This window comes from Equus asinus, chromosome 21 (genome assembly GCF_041296235.1).
Source record: "Equus asinus isolate D_3611 breed Donkey chromosome 21, EquAss-T2T_v2, whole genome shotgun sequence".
NCBI classification, from domain to species: domain Eukaryota; kingdom Metazoa; phylum Chordata; class Mammalia; order Perissodactyla; family Equidae; genus Equus; species Equus asinus.
The window spans coordinates 20,433,920-20,454,929 of NC_091810.1; the positions used below are offsets into that span (position 1 = coordinate 20,433,920).

The following is a 21,010-nucleotide window of genomic DNA, read 5'->3' on the forward strand; positions in this document are numbered from 1 at the left end:
CCCATTCTACAGAGTTACTGTGAGGAGTAAGAGAGAGCGTCCACACAAAGCCTTCTGCATAATGGCTATTTGAAAAGGAGGCTGTGTATTAGTATTAGTGTTAGTGTTGATATTAGCAATTTAACAGCCATTATCATACCCCAAACAGCCTCAACAAGGATAGACCCTAATCACTAAAAGTTAATAACAGTGAAATGTTGTTTGAAAGCTAATTATTCTTAATAATTAGCATAGTATTGAATTAATTGTCCAAATTCAAAACTTCTAATTTGGTCTTTTTTTTAAAATACATACAGACTTTTGATGTTATTTCCTGGTTGTTGATTTGGGGCATAGCTAGTGAAATTTGCGTGTGTATGTGTGTATGTGTTTGTGTTTAGATATAAATATTAAACTGTTACTAGAATGTCTCCAGGATAAGGGTTTTGTGAACTGCAAATATGACAAGGGGCCCTAGAATAAAATTCCATGGAAGTATAACTATGTACGTATATTTATCAATACAGATATACATATAAATAGACGCATAAGTATGTTCATGGAAATATTTCTTTTTGTGAATCACTTCCGTCTACCTCATCGTGTTTAGTACGCTTTTAAACATACCATCATATCTATATAACTTTTAGGCAAATCTTTTTGCCTTTTCAGGAATAGAAGGAAATTAAAATTTAATTGACACTATTTTCTACATGCATGATAATTTATGACACACTTATCTTATGACATGGACATTATTATCTCCATTTTTTACATCAAAACACTGAGATTCAGAAAAGCTCAATGACTCTCAAAGCCATACAGCTGGTAAGAGGAGTGGCTTGGATTTGAACCCAGGTCTGTCTCAACCCAAAGCCTCTTCCTACATGACAATGAATACCATAGCAATTCACCATTCACTTCCCCTCCTCTCAGTGACCATCTGTTCTGAAGACACAAGAACAGATCCTGTGTATCCATTCTGTTTCTCTCTTCTCTCCGTGAGCTCCTTCTCCTGCCTTTCAACTTGTCCGAGAATGTCTTCTATTGAGAAGTCAAAGTGAAGCCCATGATGTTGTTAATAAGTCTCTGTTAACTTGTCTACATATTCTTAAAGTGTTTCACAATATTCACTCAACTGACTACTTAGAAATGTGGAGAAGGGCTAAGACCATGGATCTTTGCACAATATTTGTCAGGATCAAACTCAGTTGCCTCCTGGTTTTTGAAGATCTCTCTCTTACTTGCAAAGCATAAAGGATTACCTCAGAGTATTTAGAATAGGCACTTTCTGCTTGGCAATAAGCCTTTGGCTACAGCAAATTCAGCTCATAATTGAAAAATAATGTGTCTTGAATGACTTAATGGACAACCTGAATCCTCCTTTACTTTAAAAACAGGAAGCATCAGGAACACTTCAATCTGCCTCATTCTATATGGAACTGGTCAAAATATTCCTGGAAAATAAATCCTAGAAGTCACATTTTTAGTCTGAAATTCACTCTTACCACAATAGTGTTAGTAAAATCAGCAATTGGGAATTCTATGCATTTAGCCTCTGATTAAATGTCTTTTTCTTTTTAAAAAAAGTGGTGTCTGTATGCCCATCTTCTTTGGGGTCTTTGCAGGGGCGACTCAAGGCAAACCACAGGTTGCAGATATGCCATGTAGCGTATCAAATCTGATATATCCTTAATCCCGCCCCTACGCTTATGTCTTTCATGGAATGTCTTTCACTCCTCTGCAGTGGTGTGGTACATGTTTTTCCCATGTGGCGATGCCATTAGCATAGAAGTGTCTGGGCCAGTATACTTGGATGAAAGTTTGCCAGCTTTATTCAATATTTTATGTTTTTGTTTCTAGAAGCCTTGCTTAGTAAAGAATCATAACTTTTTCCACTTTCGTGTTGCAGTGGAAAAAAGTTGTGCTTCCAAGGTTTTTAAACATCCCAATTTCATTCTTACTGCTACAATCAATCAAGTGTTGAAGTTTCCCTAACAGGAAGTTGTTCCCCTAACAGGAAGGGGTCATGAAAGTTACCTCACAACCTGACAGCTTGTTTATGCCAATTGGAGGGGTTGGTACAAAAGGACAAGAAGCGAGGCAAGGGGGAGACTTCACAACTCTGAAGCAGAACCTCTAAAAGCTTCTTTCTGACAGACAGCAAAAAGAAAATGGTGGCAAGAATGAGGCAAACTCTTAAGAGCAAAGGTTAGCATTCACCAAGGCAACCCATTATCCAAGACAATCATAGTCATGGTACTTTTTCAAAGAAAGGCAAGCTCACACCATATCTCGCGGAGCTTACTGATGCAAGATGGGAAGATGAAAGGAAAGGAGAGTTACTTACTGTTTGGGTCTACGTTTTCACAGAGTTCTGTCTTTGCCTCACCGTTGGGTCTGTCACTGGGTTTGTGTGACAGCCGCGATGACATGGTGGCTGCTGTGACTACCGCCTTGAAGCTTCGCTTCCGTTTCTGCACATTGAGTTCAGGGTGGAAAATGATGATGTACACTTTCGGCATGTACAGCATCCCCAGCGCCACTGATGCACTTAGGTTCATGGAGATTGTAAGCGTGGTGGTTTGTATGTAGAGCTAGGAGACACAACACACAAGACACTATTACAAATAAAATGACTGCAGAGGGAGTCTGAACACTTAATGCAATGTCAAGAAGGACTATGGGTAGGGGAGAAAGCATAGCAATCTCCAGATCCTTCTGATAAAAAAAGGAAGACACAATGACTGTGCAGATTTATTGGCTAGCTGATGTGTATATTTATTGACTGAATGCCATTGGGTGAATCCATGTGCGTGCTTGCCCTGGAAAAGTCTCCCACATAGAAGTTCAGGGTGGACCTTTAATCAGATCTGAAGGACCTTTAGTCAGAATGGCAACTGAATGTAAAGACACGAAGATCATAGAAATGTGTAATCTTGAGTAAAGGGTAGTTATTTTTTCTCCCCCATACATACACAAAACAATCAACACTACATGATCTCTTGCTACACAGTTACTGTGGGACCTTATTTGAGAAGTCGTTATGTCAATATATGTCTCTTTTTGCATTGTTGTTTTAAAGGGTGCACCCTCACCATACCTACAAAGTAGTGCTTTGAGTTTCCCTAGAAAGTAAGTTCTTCTTGCTTAATTTTGATTTACAAAACACCAATGGCAAGGGACCAAGATCTAGTGATGTCGCCTTGTCCAGTCTCTTAACATCAACAAATTACTAATAGGATGCAAAACCTCATTCTGACAGTGTGTTATTTGTAGTTTGGATGGTGCCCTCCTTGCTGTCCTTGTCTCCTTTTGCTTCCTTGAGAAATCAGTAGAGCAACCACTCACTTACTGTTCGTGTGTTAAATCATTGCCTTGCCTAAACTGAAAAGATGAAGGTTGAAGGGTGTGGGGAATTGTAAGATCAGTAAGATCAGACAACTGGCCTTGGTCCAGTGGCATTTATGAAGTGCCCTGTCATGATCTAGAGCCACCATACATTTAGGTATATTGGGTTTTGCTTGTGTTCTAAAGGCTGGATTAAATGTGAGATGATAGATGTCTTAATTAACTTGATTGTGGTAATCATTTCACAATGCATACATATACTAAATCATCATGTTTTACACCTTAAAAAAATCACGTATATAAACCTAAATATGTGCAATCATACCTCGATAAAGCTGGGAATAAATTAATAAATAAATAAACAGGTAGGTAGACAGACAAATAAATTTCAATTACATTAAAAAAAAAAACACCCGAGTGACTAGCTGCCATGGCCTTTTATGTCAGTGGAAACCCAAGTTCCTTGAACATATTTGATCATGGTTTTCCACAACTATTCCTTCCCATTGATCTCAGGACAAAATCCCCATTTTTAATGAATTCTACAAGGCCCCATGTGGCCTGCCCCCTGCATACTTTTTCAGACTAATTTTCCACCACTTCCCCCCCACGGCTCCCCAGGACGCCATCCATATGGGCGCTCCCTCAGGTCTTGACGATGCTGTGCTCTTTCAACCACAAAAACTTTATATGTGCACACAGGCGATTTTTCCTTTATTCTTGTTTTCCTTGTATGGAATGTTCCTCTTCTGCTTCTTAGACCATCCATCCCAGGCTGTCCTCACCCACAGCTTCAAGTCTAGGATGGCTTATTTACTTACACACTTGTGAAAAACTATTTTCTTCAGACCATTTGTCTCCATTTGTAATTAGACACCCACTATCCTGATCATCTGACCATCTGTCTCCTTGACTGGGCAGAAAGTTCAAGAAAGGCAGGAACATGTGACCGTGGTACATCATTGTGTCGGAATGCTAGCAAGCAGTAGGCACTTAATAAACACGATGGTTGAGCTCCTGTGTTTGTACAATGGACACCTTTTTCCTACCTATCACTCAGTGATCAAGCAGCCTTTCTCTAAATATATAAGCATTCCCATCAGACCTATTGGCTGCCTGGATAATTCTGAGGCCCCGGTGAAGAAATTAAAAGAGACTTGGTCATCTCATCTGGAAAGATCACAGCTTTCCAGCAAACATTAACTTGAATGTGTATGTCTCTGAGTGGTTTAAAGCAGCTGCCAACTGCTAACTGTAAAATATATAATGAAGGTAAGCTAGAAAGACAAAACAATATTGAATTAATGATTCTCTTGGTTGCGAATTAGACCATATTTTAAAAGTTCAACTTTTCCTACTAGAATACCTTTAGACTTTCAACTCCATTCTACCCTGCTAACCCACACTGCTCGGGAAAGGCTTACCATGGTCACAGGGCTTTATGCACCCAGGCAATGTTGCTTCCTTCACTCATGGTCACTGCCGTCATCCTACTAATGAGGGCTTTGAAAACCGTGGTTTAACCAGACCAAGAAAGACAGGGGTATAAGCTGATCCACGGGATCTAAGGTTTTGTTTCTGCTTTTCTGCTCATGAGTAAATATTGCAGTTGAAGAAACCATTAATAGTTTTTGGTTTTGTTTCTTATTTACATATAACTGTAAATTATATATGTGTACATGCGTATATATGTATATATGCAGATGTGTGTGTGTATATACATATATATTTTTCTCTAACAAAGACTACTTAGCAATTGAAGACTCCAAAAGCTATGACGTTCATTTTATGGAGTGTTTAATTTCATTGTTCTTAAACTAGAGCCCATTAAGACTCTGATATTTTATTTTGCAAACTTTGCGGTCTCTGGTGACACATCAGAAATATGTGAAACCAACATGAATGTCACTGACCAGACTCCTACTCCCCCAAATCCCCTTTACATAGAGCATAGTGGTTAAGAATGAGGCATTTAGGGCTAGTCTATCTGACCTCAATTCTCATTTACTAGTTCTGTGACCTTGGGCAAATTGCCTTTCCTTTCTGTGCCTCAGCTTCTGCATTTGTAAATGGAGATGACAGTATCAGTACCTACTTCATAAGGTTGTCTTGACAATTAAATGTGTTAATATTTGTAAAGAGCTTAGGATAGGACCTAGCAATACTACAAAAGTATTTTTAAATAAATCTATAGGTATAAAGATATGAAGGCTCCAGACTACAGGAATCCCAAAGGTATTGGTCCACAGGGCTCCAACCCCACCAAGTTCCAGGAGGGGAACTAAGTTACTGTCTCTTTGACCCTGGGTAGGAGGCTCACCTTTCGGCTCGCAGTTTTCATCCTAGCAACTCCCTTAGTACATTCTTTTAGCACATTGAAACGTATCTATTTTCAGTCTTGTGGCTGTTCCTGTTTTACCTGATGCTGATTGTAAAATAGATTACTCCATTTAATCTTGGGTATTTCACGCCATTTTATCTTATCTTTCTTACAGTTTCTGTAGAGACGTAAAGGCATAGGTGATCGTTATTGGTCCCTTTCATCCAAGCACAGGGGTCCTTGCACACATAGTTTTACTGAGATCAAGCCTCTCCCTGGGGCTGGCCTTCAGCGGCCCATCCTCCCATTCTAGCCATCTGAGGATCATCTCCAGGGAGAGACGTCTCCCCACCGTGGTCCATCTTCCATAGCCCAGGCCTGTGGGAAGGATACAGACCGCCTTGGAATTTCCATGTATTTTGATAATTAAGCCTTAATTTTATCATCAACCTAAATGAATTTCCAGAATCCAGTTTCTGCTTTTTGCTTGAATATGGCTTTTCTAATACCCACTATGTATAACTCAGTTTATATAACTAAAGAGTATTTAGGCAAGGAATTCAGAGTCAAGCCGGCAAAGACCTTTGTAGCACTTTCTAGAACAGTAGTTTTCTTAACATCTGACGTATGAAATCCTTGAATATAGCTATTCTCTCTGTCTCTCTGTTTCTTTGTTTGCAAAATAAAGTTAATAATAGTTCCTACCTCGTATGGTAGCTTTTAATGACTGATTAGTTAATATATGAAAAGTGCTTAGCAGAATGCCTGGGAAATAAGTACCTATGACACGTTAGCTGCTAATACTTGTATTCTGCCAGGTTAGGTTGGTGGGGTGTGGATGTTAAGATAAGGCTTCCTCTGTAACCACTTTCATATATTTTAAACTTTTTACATATATCTTATTAACTAAATTGTAGTGTCTAAAAAAACAGGCCTATTCATATCTTGTCTGATTGAAACGTACCAACATGTACACTATTAGAGTACACAGGTGTATATGTAATTCAATGCCATGCAAAGCCCAGCTAAATCTGCTCCATATATTTTCTCATCTTGGCCTAAAAGTCCATCATCAGCTAAAATGTGAATGCATATCATGACGTGCCATTTTTGCTTTGTAAGTTGGTGTAGCGCTTAGGTTAGTTGAGTTCCCCTAGTCTAACTTTCAATTGCTAGGATACTAAGAAATTTGAAAAGTTGCTAGATAGTGCTCATGAGCAAACTTTGAAATTTTCCAACTCTTCTATGTAAGTCGCAGAATCGGTTTAATTGAAGACTATTTTGAGAGATTTCAAGGCAAGCTGCTAATAGTTATAATAGTGACAGGTTTTAAACTTTGAAAGTCTGAGTAGTCGCAGTACTGTCCAAAGAATAAAAAGAAAAGTTCACAGGGTACATAGATATAAAACTAGAACAATCAGGAAAAATCTAATTTCAGAGTTTTGGGTTCATCAAAATAGTCTCATCATTACTAATGATGTCTTTAATAGTAAGTAAATACTATAAAAACGAACTAAGAATATATTTATACTAATGAATTGCCACCTTTATCTATATAAAAATTCAATTAGAAAAAATGTTCTGGGGCTATTTAGCGGTCATGTCCAACCACTGATGTAAGACATAATAACTCATGACCACATGCTGTAAATTCATCCTTAGTTATATTTTGTAGATAGGCTATGTGAGAGATACCTACTTTTCCACTATTTGTGCATTCATCCACTTATCCATTCACTCCTTTCCCTGAGATACTACACTGCAGTGACCCAGGCACTGGGCACACCATTGTGAAGATGATAGGCTGTCATCAGGGAGCTACATTCTAGTAGTAAGAGGAAGACAATCAAGAATCAACTCATACGTAATGCGTCAACCACTCACCACACCCTTTATCTCACAGGGTAGACTGTGCTCTGCTTTCCCCTCCTCTTGGCATGTCCTTTGCTCACCTGCTGTGCCTCTGTCACCCTGTTTATGTTCGATGCTCAATCCAGTGGCCTCTTCTACATAAAGCATTCCCCATCTCCACAGGCGAGACAATTCCCCTGTTGGCCCTTTCACAAGAAGCAGCTGCAAATAGCATTTAACCAGGTCTTAGGAGAGTACAGTCACTTGTGCTACAACGAATGCTTTGAAAATGCAAATTCACCCAAATGAAAGATTGATATATTAGGGAACAATTTGAGTATAACACAAAGTTCACGTTTGCAAATGTGTGATCTCTTCCGCAACAAATGCTAGATGAGCACAGTGAACCACACCCAGCTGAACTGAGCCATGTGGGAATATGCACACACATGCCAATGCCTTAGACATCTGCCTGCTTCCCCCTTCCACAATTTCATGACAAATCACAAGCAATGACACTTCTGGCACCTGCTTTCACAAGCAAACTTAAGGTCTTTTAGTTTAAGGTAAAGAGCAATATTTATTGTAATATTTATGCATTTCTTAGCCATTTAACATGTGTAAAACCATGCTACCATCTTTATTAGATTCTTATCTTTTTTTTTAAATGTCACTCATTTTTGTGTGTGTGTGTGTGTGGTGAGGAAGATTGTCCCTGAGCTAACATCTGTGCCAATCTTCCTCTATTTTGTATGCAGGGTGCAGCCACGGCATGGCTTGATGAGCAGTGTGTAGGCCTGCACCTAAGATCAGAACCCATCAACCCGGGGCCACTGAAGCAATGTGCACGAACTTAGCCACTGCACAACCAGCTCGGCCCCACTGATGATGTTTTTGATTGCTGTTTCCCTAACTAAATTTTTTCCATAAGTCTTGTGTTTTTTATTGCATAATTTTGCATAGTATGATGATTTTTAAGAACACATATGTCACATTAGCAGAACCGACTGGATAATTAACGTGATGTCTGACACAGTGTATATTTATTAAATTCTGGTTGAACAAAAAGTTCTACACTTGATGAAAGTATAACGTACAATAAATATCCTTGTCATTCAACATTGTTTTAAGAAAGGCTATTATTTATAATTTATTAATATTGTTATTATCTTTTTGCTATTATTTGTGTACCTGTTTCCTCATTTCTAGAGCGGAAATAATAATAATACCTCTCTTATAAGGTTGTTGGAGTCAAAGAGTTGACCACTGTAAAATACGCAGGAGGGCACCCAGCCTGTAGCAAGAGCTCACTCGGGGCGTTAGTATCAGTGATTTATTTATTGGCTATAACATAAAATAGCTTGTTGTCTATGTTCTTTTCCATATAATCTTAATACATTTTGAAATGATGATCTTTTTTGTGGAATCCACTGAATAACACTCTCTTTTAGGGAAAGACATCTCATTACGTTTCCTTCTATTTGGTTTGAAAGTATACTCATACCCCTATTTTATCTGTCATTGACTTTTATGAGAAATAACCAATTTTGTGCCTTTCAAAGTGACAGTTGAGAATTGAGACAGGAAGGCTTCCATGGAGTCTTAAGGTGGGGTGGAAGAAGTTTCATAATTCTCATGACATCCCAACGTCTGTGTAATAAAAATGAAAAATGTGTCTGCGGTAGTCACAATAAAGAGGAAGCGTATGTTATTATCTGACAAATGTTTGGGACAGTCCTATGACTAAATTGAAATGAAAGTCCTGGCCATCAAGACAAATGTTTTCTATCCTTACTGCCTGCACCCCTGGCTTCCTAATTAGAATAAGCATATTTTTGAGAAATAATTAACGACACATGGCTGGGAACCGGACAGTATGTTTGCAACTAGGACGTCCTCCATCATCCAGAGGGTCACCATACTGAGGGCTTTTGCTTAGTTAGAAAATAATACATGATGATAAAAGGATTCAATATAATGAAGGGGGAAAAACATTTCTTTTTGGGGGGGAGGCGACTCTCGTCTTCTAGAAGCATGGAAAGAACGAGATCTTTGTAGTTAGAACTCATTTCAAATCCTGACCTGGGATTGTTGGTTGAAGACTTCGGGCAAGTGATTGAGTGAAAATTCAAATCCCAGCAATTTGTTACCAGAGTGTCTGATACAAAACCCTACCTCACTCTACCACTACTACAGAGGCCTTCTCACTGTTTCGAAAATTAAAGGAAATTATGTGTGACAGGTAGCATAGTGTCTGGATATGAGAGGGTGCTCAGGAAATGCAAGTGTCTTTCTTAGAGCAGACGGCTCCATCTTCCGCAGATGATTTTCATGCTATTCTACTTAGACCTGCTGTCCTTGAATAGCTGATATATAAATAGATAGATAGATAGATAGATGATATGCATGCACATAAACGCATACACACACCAAATAATATGGGGCAACCTCTGTGGACAGGCATCTGGCATAGAATTATAAATAATGGAGGCAACTGGATGACTACTGGACAAGACCTAGTTTTACCGTGTTTTGTTTTCCTCATTTAGTATCCGCAGGCAGACATGATATTAAGTCCACACACAATCACCTTATTTGTTTGGATGGACATAAGACAAGCACTCCAGGTGAATGCGAATCAGCTTCTGGAGCATGAGATAAGTGATTACGTCATGCTTGAAATCACTCACATCTCAGTTCTTCGCTCCCCTGCCTGGAAGCCTGATGCTGCGTCTATTCCCGAATAGTGTAATCAGAGAGATGCTGTGTCTATTCCAATTGACCACGTCCCTGGGAAGTTCAGTGTTTCACTTCCCACGCCATCCTAACAAGCTGTAGGCCATCTTGAAGCCGATTCTTCCAGGCAAGTCCCTTCTGATTTTGCTGGGCGTATACAAGCACAGCCTAAACACACTGAAACGCAGAATTTGTTTCCTCTCCCAGCCCTCTGATCCCTCAATTGTGATTTCAAGATTTTTCCCCCTCCGCCTGCAAGGTAGAAGCTTTCCTCTTTTATATAGCCAGCACTGGCACTATTTGCTCTGTTGTGTTATCTAAAAGGTTATTTCCCATTCCTGCTGGTTTGAGAGCCCCATGAATGTTAGGTCTCTGCCTTGCAGCGAGTTTACATACAAAAGGAAAGCACTTTCCCCCAGGCAGCCTGGGGAGACTCTCTTCTGCCAGATGCCATTGGCTCCCTTTGAATCCTCAGCCACATTCATCCAGACTGAACCTAACAGCCTTTAGTAGGAGGCAATGTTAGATTCTGTCTTGTAATGTGAAAATGCTGGCTTGTACTCACTGGGGAATATAGCAGATAATATATGATGAAGTTCTGTATTGCTTCGCAAGTCAACCAGGGCATTAAAAAAAAAAAAAAAGGCTTCACTTAAAGTGTTCGTTTCTGAAGTTGTCATTTGAAATATTCCATTTATATAAGTGCAAAGCTGTCTAATCTTGCCAACTTTTAAAGTCATCTTTATAGTACTAGTGAGCAGAAAAAGACAGGAATCAAATAAAAATATTGATGTCAAATTAATGGCGAAAAGAAAGAGAGAATCTTTGCAGTTCTTGAACACATTCAACATGTTTTAAGTTGGACTTGTAAAGTGGTCATTGAAACTGGATCCGAGAGTGTCAGTGACAAGAAGACAATGTCAAACTCTTACAAAAAGAAGCTGTGTTCTTATCTCAGTTTTCAGAGCCATCGACAATGGCTTTGTGATGAACTTTGACAGTTTTCGATAATTGTAATCATCCAGTGTTTGCTTTCCTTTTATTAGTCCTGGACGTTACTTTTGTCGGTCTTCCTCTGGTCCTTTTGTACCGTATCTTTCCCATCTTGCTGCTGAGCTATGATAGCTCCCTTCCTGCCCTTCAAATTCTCCCCTTCTCCTTGCGTTAGCTCACACTCTTCCCTGTCTCGTCGTTGCTTCCCTGCCTTCCCACGGCCACCAGTGTGCGATGTGTATGTGGACGGTGGCAGGCCGCCTACCCTCTGTCCTGACTGCGTAGTGTGCTGTGGCCCCTCGTGAGTCAATGTGCCAAGCAATGCCGCTGGCAGATGGAAAAATCATGTCAACAGCTGGGATCTAGGCTGGCTGCATTGCCCATCCAGGGATGACAGTGCACTGACTTGTCACAAGGTCTTCAGCTGTGCAATAGTTTAAGCTCAGAAGGAGAAAGCAACTGCAATGAGACTGCACAGAAAATTTTAGACAAATAGTTGCTCAGCCTGCACCTCTAGATGGAACAGTGAGGGCTCTGAGATTGGCTGGGAAATACCACCTGCCCTGCCAAGAGAGAGAAAATGAGAGAGGGGGTGTGGCCCAGGAGCAAGGGCTGAGCGGCTCATGGTTTTGATCTTGCCATCGTGAGATCCATTTTCCGTTACTTTTCTTTCCAAGGTCTTGGATCCAGGATCTAAAAAGTGCTATTTCCTACCCATTCACTCTCGAGAGCCTGGAGGCTGGCCTCCACCATCCTCTCCTCTGGGTCTGCCCTCTAAACCTTTCTAGACTCCTTGTCAGACCTGAGAGGTTTTTTCCAGTCTCATTTCTCTTCAAAACTTAATACTGAGGACAATAGTATTGGGGGCTCCAGCTGTCCTGCTACATTTAATGTTCAACTTCTCATCACACTTTGGTTGAAGATAAAATCCTTAATATGGACCAAGGAACTCTCCAGAGTTCCCCTTCTGGCTTCCCTCACCTTCTCCAAGTCCTTCAAATGCACAATATTCCATGCATCCTCAAGGATTTTGCACATGCTGTTCCTCTGCCTTAGATGCTCCTCCCACTCTTCTTCACCTGGTTACCTACCTGTCTTTCAAGCATCAGTCTCCTTTCCTCAGGGAGAGCTTCTCTGACTCTCAAATATAAATTACGCCCTTCCTCTTGCTTGCTCATAGAACATATTATTTCCCTTTATTACATTAATCTCAGTTTGTGACTAATCACCCGAGTGTTTATTTACTAAGTATCCCCTCACTGGACCCTCCCTATAAGGGCGGGGACATAGCTTTTGACTTTCTGTAGATAGCTCCCGGAACACAGTGTGTGCTCAATTCACAGCAGCTGAACAAATTAATAAATACAACCTAGGAAATATATATTGTGCAGCCAAGTGCAATCAAACGTCTGACAGGCCCTAGAGTTGGAGTCAGGAGTCCTGGATTCAGACGCAGGCTCTGCCGCTGGCTAGCGATGGTGGGATCTTGAGCACCTCACTTAGCCTGTCTGCGCCTGGATACAGATACTTACAAGATGAGGCAGATGGTGGCATCCACCTCACAGAGCAGTGGCAAGGGGGCGATGACTTGTAAGTGGTCATACTTGTTAAACTCGACAGTCAGGCCGAAGGGCTGTGCTGGTGACATTTATGTCTGCGTAGCACCAAATAACGTAACCATGGCCAGCGGGTCTTTGGCTCTGAACAATGATAATTTCTTCCCATTTTTCCAGATACTTTTTCCTCTAGCAATTTTGTTGTCTTCCCTTCTTTTCCAGCCCTGAACTGGGCACTCCTCTGGCCCAGCCATGGCACTCAGAGCTAATAAACAGAGACGATAAAATATGCAGACGAGTTGTCTCACATAATAGGGACAGAACCAAAATATTTTGTAGGAGTCAGGGAGGGAGAGAGTATTTAGAGGTAAGCAAATCAAAGGCAGAGTCCATCTTTAATTTATCGTTGAGCCTCGTGCTTGGTACAGGGAACAAGTTCAATATATGTTTGATGAATCAAATGCTTTTCACTCATTTGATAAATCTAAGGAAAATTGGAAGCCACTTACTTATCTCCATCTCATAGCTCATGACGTTCCCCCCGGCCTCACTGGCCTCCTTCACGTCCTTTGTCTGCCAAGCTCTTTTCTGCCACAGGACCTTTGCATGTGCTTTCCCCTTTCTCTGTAGTGTTCCCCCCACCCTATCTATCTTGTTTTATTAATTCTTCAGGTCTCCACTTCCTTAGCCAAGACTTTTCTAACCGAGACTAGGTAATATCATCCTGTTATGAGCTCTCAAAGCAATGATAATGATTCATATTTTAACATTTGTGCATGTGTGATTAGTATGTGTCTCCCCCACCAGGAAGCATGTCTATTTAGCTCACTGTTCTATCCCCAGTGCCTAGCACTGTGGGTGGCAAATGTTGTTAGTGCCGTCACGTCGTTTCCAACTTCTAGCACCTGTGTGCACAGCAGAGTAGAACCTTGCCTGGTCATTTTGCACCATTCTCTCACCTTCTGGCGCTGATTCAGACGATGCTCCACTGCTGTTCATAGAGTGGCAAATACCAGGGACTTAACTGATAATGTTAAGGAAGGAAATCTTGGGCACACAAAGAGAGAGATGGCATTTGAAGCCTTTGGTGTTATCCCAGAAAATAGTCAGAAGGGTACCTGATGGGAAGGAAAACGAGTGTGATGCTCTTGTGGATTTGCATTCCTCGTACAGAGTACTTGCTGAACTGGCCCAAAGGGGGAATGGACTGTGTTGTCCTGGGGGCTGCCACCTATATTTCCTAACCCTTCTTTCACGTGTTCACCAAACAATAAAGCATAATTATCAATAATGACTCCTTTAGAGCCTGAAGCAACAATGAAAGTCAACAACCCTGCCCTTTTTTGGAAGGATGAGAGCTTTTCTTTCAAAGGCTTGGGCTAACACCGGGGTTAGCACCTAATTGTCTCCTCACAATAGAAAATGAAATGGTTGCCATGACAACTCAGTGAGGAGTTCAGGCTTTGAATTTTTTTTTTTGACAAAAAGCTGCTGACTTTGACTTAACTGAGACCATATATGCACTTTGTTTTTGCAATTCTGATCCCTCCTGGAGTTTTTCAGAATCGTCAATAAATATCACTTAAAAAATCCACCTTCTTTAGGAAGTTCAATGGCTCAGACTAGGGTGATAGCAATGAAGAGAGCAGAAGGGGACAGATGAGAGAGACACCAGGAAGAATGAAAGGATGTGCGGATGGATTGGGTGGGAAGAAGTAAGAGAGAAACCAAGGGATCATTTTTTACATTCTACCTCCTTTCATGCAAACCCCAGGGTAGTATTGTCTTAAATCACTTCAACACTGTACACACCGCAAAATGGGTTTAAGCTCTCCCAAAAAACTGTTTCTGCCCCTCCCCAAGCAAGGGTAGACTGGCTAAAACACTTTGCAAGGGATTTGAATTGGTATCAGCACAGGTGGATCCCGGGCCCTCTACTGGACTGCTAGGACACACATATTTACACCAGCTTCAGCTCCCCCAACCCTAATGAGCTCTGATCCTAAGCCAGCCAGAAACACCCAAAGCCAGTCCTTCGCCATCATTTACTTTTATGATTAAGATTTTCTCTCCAAGCCTCTACCTTGCATTTATTCCTATTTGGAATTCCTAACCCATCCTTAGCAAAAAAACAAAAACAAAAAACAAAAAAAAAACTACTTTCTTTAGAAATTGCAAAAGAGATCCATAAAATGGTTAAGTAAGAAGCATGTGAGTGCATTGCTGTCTCCTGACATGTATAGAGTCCTTATAATTTAAGAAAAAATTCTTAAACAAAATTCTATTGTTTCATCTGACTCTTGAAATAAAACCATGTCTAACTTTGATATAATTCTAAGAAAAATGGATGAATGAGTCTTAAAAAATAATTTCAAAGACAAATTCTCTGTTCAGTCTTGGTTTATGGAATCACCATACATTATTTATGGAAAGGTAGATAAGACATGAAAGGTCTTCCCCATAGTGTACTCAGTGATGTCTACAAAGATTTCAGGCCCACACATCAGAGTGCCCTGTGGAAAAAGGTTCTGCGAAAGTTATTCTCATTTATATGCAAGTAGATGTTTATCCTCTTTAACGGAGAGATCATGGTCTTCGCCAGCCTCAGAGGGCTGCTGAGACAAACAGCTATCTCAAATAAAGTTGAAAATGGAGCTTTCCCTGTAAAACCTGTCTCTGTACTAATTTTCTTCCTCAGGAACTGTTACTTCCCTCTACCTGGTTGAGGAAATTGGAACTTTAGGAGTTTATTCTTTAATACTTTCAGTTCCCTCACGCTTTACTCTTCATATCCAGTCTGTTACCCAGTTGGCTAGTATTATCTGTAAAATATTTCTGGAAGCCATTCCCTTTTCTTTCCACGGCCCCTGCCCTAGTCTTAAATATGTTTAACCCGTTAATACACCTACCTAAGTACAGAGAGCAGTGGTTATCATTTGGAGGTTGTCAAGTGGTAGCTATGATGATGATGGTACACCGGCGCATTGTTCCTGGGGTGCTCTAGAAGCATCCTAAGTGGTTTCACTTCATCCGTTTTTGTCTGCCTCTAAGCAAGAGTAACCAGAATGATCTTCATAAAAAAAGCAAATCAGATCACTTGGTCCCCTGTAAAACTTCTTCCAGAGACTTCCCATTGTCTTACAGTTTCTGGCCTGGCTATATTTCCAACTTCCTCAGTAACCTCTCTAGAATATGATGCATCTACACTGGCATTCTTGAGTGCTCCAACATTTCTGTCAAAGGGACTTAGCACACACCATTCACTCTGCCCAGGATGGTTTTTTGCCTGTGTTCTTCACCCAGCTAACTCCTAACTCATCTTTGAGGTTCAACTGTCATGCACTTTCTCTGATAAAATTTTTCAGACCACCCACTGCTCCACCAACTTGAATTTGCTCCTTCCATGGTGCTCTCTCATAGCAGCCTGATCTTTTTATCCTGAGTGCATATTATAGTCAGAAATGCCCAACATAATCACAGACTCATTTACCTCAACTCTTAGTCTTCCACTAGAATTTAAGTTTTATGATGGCAGGTGTATACTTGTTACAAATGAGGAATTCAAAAAATATTTTTGAATTAAGGAAGAAAGATAGCAGTTAAAAAATAATTCTAAAGTAAGGTACAAATATAAGCATCCTAGTGAATAAAACTGACTGTCTTTTTGAGCTGTAAACACATTTGTGGTAGATGTTGGTTCTTAGAGTGAATACACTTAGAGAATATTAAGTCAGAATCCTGAATTTTCAGAGAAGTCACGTGAATTGTGCTGGGTCATAGTAATCAGGGACAAAGCTGAGAGGTTGAGGTCTTTTGACTCAAAGCTCATTCTACTACATTGATATTCAGATTTAACTAAGAAGTGTATTTAATAAAAGAGCAGACCATAGAACTGTTTAATTTTTCATTCTCTAACACTTTAATTGCCGGTGCTTAGAAAAACAAACAGCTCTAAGTATTTCTAAAGGGAACTGACAGAAAATTCCCATTCTTTATCAGAGATTGCATATTTGTGCAAGTGTGTTTCATAGTGAAGTCCATATTCCTTACTACGAATAATGAGCAAACACCCTGTGCATGTGATCGACACTTGCCAAATCCAGCTTCTTGTCAAGAGCACGCAGCGTGGCTACCTTGCCCCAACAGTGCACACACTTACCCCCAGGCAGATGCCCTAAATGATAAAAGGGGTGCTTAAGCAGGTAGGAAAAAAAGGATGAAAATTAAGGAATACGCAAATGGAATGTAAATATTGTCTGAAGAATAAACAGGCTGCCATGTCTGATGGTTCTGCTGACATGTGTTTATGATACGGTGACTGACCAATTTGAGAAGGTCAAGAGTAGACCAAGGAAACAAGGCATAGAGGAGGAGGCGCCATTTAACCTCCTCAGGAAGGTAAATTGGAATTCTTTGATTTTCAAGTAAACATTGAACGTCCCCGTATCTTTGTTTTTTCTTTGTATGGTAGGACAGGTCTCATTCTCTCTCCATCCACTTTCCAGCTCTTTAGCTCATACGTAAGATGGAATACATAAAGGGCATTTGGCAATGTCTCTCTAGGCAGAGATTCTTGGTGCCTGAGAATGCACGAAAAGATACATTGAAAGACCGAGCCCCGCGCTGGGAAAGGTCTGATCCCATTATGGGCCTATGGAATGGATCTGAAACTTGGACTACTGGTACCAGAGAACAGAGACCAAGACCTGGCACCCTGGGGAAAGTCAACCAAGGATATTAGGAAGAGGACAAAAGGGGACTTTTTCTTCAATGACCACAGAAGAGAGGCTGTCTTGGGAGTGGCCTGAAAGGAAAGAACCCCACCTGTCAAGGCCTTGAGGGTATGAGTTGACTAGAGGAGAGGAGACTCTGCTTGGGTTGGGAAATGTGAAGAAAGTGACCATTTACTCATCTTTCTGGGAGGTTTGGCTGGCTGATTATAGGGTGTTTAATAATGAACTATCCCATGCAACTTCCACTATGAAGCTGTAGTGCAGGCTTTACATTCATTAGAGATGTTTCAGGACAGTTCCTTGTCCTTGTGGTCAGAAGAGGGAGGCCATTTGTCTTACAACTGAGGGCTAACAGATACATTAATGGTGTAGGGACGAGGTCATTGGACTCAGGTGTCAGAAAACGTGAATTCTAGTTTCCCATCTTCCACTCAATAGCGCGTAATTTGGACGACGCCATTTTTAAATATATTTGTGACAATGTATTGTTGTCTTCACCTTTGAACCTCAGAAACACGTGTCTATCACCTTCTCAAGCTAACAATATATATACGTATTTTTTATAAAACGGATAGTCGCCATAGCATGCCATGAATTGAAGAATGTTAAGCCATGATCTGAAGAAAATTAGAGTTTTGAAATAATTAGTTTGCTCACAACATATAAAAGTGATGATGATTACATGCCAATTATTTTATAAGCATTATAAGCAATTAGTCATGCACGACTTGTACAAAAAGTTTTAAAAACGTGTAAAAGAACCACAAAAAGCAGAATGTTATTGTCCTGCTGCACCACCCAGCAGGATTCCCCCCAGGACTGAGGGATTTATTCCCCCAGATGCTGGTGAGGTCAGAAGCCCACAGCTCTCAGCTGGTGGCCCTCATTGCCAACCACCTTGGCTAAAGAGACTCACATTGCTTAAGGTTCCTCCCTGTTCCTTGGGGCAGCCTGCAAACAATCCCTGGGAGATGCTGGGGTATGAAGGCTCAGTCCCTTGCCCCAGGAGGGGACAGCTCTGAAGGGCATCAGCTGAGACCTTGCTGGGGCTGCATCATGGCCCAGTGTCTCCCTTGGTCCCATCCTACTTCTTTCTCTTCTACTCGTTGGTACTGATAATCGGGGCACTCCCTAATAAACGTGCACTTGGGCTTCCCGGAAGGCAACCTGAGACCTGGCATATCTCTTAGAACTCTCAGGGGCATCTCAGGTCCAATGAAAATCAAGAACTTTCTTAACACAATTCGTTCTCTAACTCCTTTTGTAGCATATCCCTCAAAGACGGACAGAGAACTCTACAATATGAACAGCATGTGCTGAGAAAAGTCAGCATGTTTCACACAAAACGTATCCTCTCCTCTCCCCAGAACTGGTTTCTCCACTTCTACTGACTATCTATGAAATGAAACTTCCCCCTTTTTCACATCCAGATACATTTTCGCCAAAATTTTATCTTAAAAACCTTCAAGTTTTCAGAAACTTTGAAGCAGGGCAAAGAACATCTGTACGGTTCTCGTTGAGATCCACCGCTTATTAATATCCCACCTCAATTGTTTTCTCTTTGTCTTTTTGCGAAACAATTTTAAAGTCAAATACATTATGATATTTCATTCTTTTTTATTTCTGTGTGCATCACTTAAGGAAATGGACATTTTACTCCATAATCACCATACTGTTATCACATCTAAGAAATTTAACAATAATTCCATAATATCATCTAATGTATAAGACAACGTCAAGTTCCCCCGTTTTTCTCAGAAAAGTCTCATATGATTTTTCTCCAATCCAAAATTCAGTCAAGGTTCATGCATTGCATTTGGTTATGTCTATTTATATTTTTATAAACTACAGCAATCTCTCTGCCTTTGTTTTTTAAATAGCGTTGTTGATACAAACAATAAACAGCACACATTTAAAGAGTAAAATTTGACATTGTGACACATGTATACTACACCAGGGAAATCATCACTACAATCAAAATAGTGAACTTGTGCATCCCTTCCAAAAGTTCCCTTTTGCCCCTTTCTAATCCTTCCCCTTTACTGCTCCCCACCCCATCCCCAGCAACCACCGATTTGCTTTTTGTCACTTTAAGTTAATTTCTATTTTCTAAAGTTTTACATAAATAGGATCATACAATATGTACCCTTTTCTGTCAAGCTTCTTTAATTCAGCATAATTATTTGAGATTCAACCATATTGTTGAATTTATCAATAGTAAATTCCTTTTTATTGCTGAGTAGTATTCCATTGGATGGATGTACCACGTTTATTTAACCATTCATCTGTCAATGGACATTTGAGTTGATTCCAGTTTTGACTGTTACAAATAAGTCTGTTACAAGCATCATATACAATACTTTGTATGACCGCATTTTGTCTTTTTATTTTGAGTAAATACCTAGGAGAGGAAAGGCCTGGCCCTATAGTAGGTACATGATTAACTTTTTAAGAAATTGCCAAGTTTCACCACATAAGTGAAGATGACAATCTTCCCCGACTTTCTGTTTGATTTGTGGAGAATTGTTCTTTTCTTCTTCTGATGCCATGTTACAAGGGCCTTTTGTGGTACGTGCTGATTTATTCCTCTGCCAGTGAGTTTTTCATAGAAAAGACATTTCTTATTTGGGTATAGTTTTATTTGTTTTCATTCCAAGTTTTCAATGGCTTGGAGATTAGAAGTCTTTCTTTCACTTTTCAGTAGGTGGTGCCATATTGCCAGTTTTGGGGTTTTCCTACCTGAGCTGCCTCTGGCTATATTTGAGGACCTGCATGTTCCACCTTCCATGGCCTCCCTTTGGAGTGTTGCCAGTACTTTTGTCATTGCTGCCTGTGCCTCTGGGGGTCACTGATGCCTTGCTGTTGATGGCATTGCTGTGATCACTGGCTTTGCTGCCAGGGGCAAAAGGATGGCTGACAGCTCAGTGGCATCCAGGATCACCTGAGTCAGCTCTGCCACCATGGCAGGGGTTGGGGCGGGGAGAGAACTGGGTTCATGTGGTGCCATCTCAGGTGTTGTTTGTTACCTGGTGGCCATAGGCACTGCTGAAGTTGGAACGTAGGGTTCTGGTGCATACCACTGTCCCTACTAACAGGCTCTGAGCTACTGCCAGGGGCCCAGGATTATGGAGTCTGCTCCACTTCCCATGGTCACATATGCTGCCATGGGTGGCTGGCTGGCTGGCCGGAGTTGCATATGTGCCTCCACTGCTCCCCACCAAGTTCTCTGGGGATGGGGGTGGCTGCTCAGTCACTGCAGCCAGGGATCCAGGGTCCTGGGCTCTGCCTCTGCTGATCCTCCATTTACCTTCTTCTATGTGGTCCAATCCACCCACCTTCTTATGTACCAAAGTGTGGATTTCTCCAGAGTCCTGATGTGTTGGGCAGTGTAGCATTTGTTGGGTTATGGATGCTATGTTCTATAGATTGAAGAGGAGAGACAAGGAATCCTCTCATGCTGTCATGATGATGACATCCCCTCTCCAATAATT

At 40.8% G+C, this 21,010-nt stretch overlaps 1 protein-coding gene across 7 annotated transcripts in view; it reads right to left on the reverse strand.

Moving 5' to 3' along the window:
- The window catches only part of GRM7 (glutamate metabotropic receptor 7), an 822,517-nt gene that overhangs the window by 55,929 nt on the left and 745,578 nt on the right, over window positions 1-21,010 (reverse strand). For 5 of the 7 annotated variants that reach the window (XM_044754899.2, XM_044754898.2, XM_070492757.1 and 2 more), the window contains exon 9: window positions 2,330-2,576. In XM_044754899.2, coding sequence (XP_044610834.1) covers window positions 2,330-2,576 — 247 coding nt within the window. Of the gene's footprint in view, window positions 1-2,329; window positions 2,601-21,010 lie in introns of those variants that run through there. The other 2 variants (XM_070492761.1, XM_070492760.1) reach the window with 2 other exon arrangements.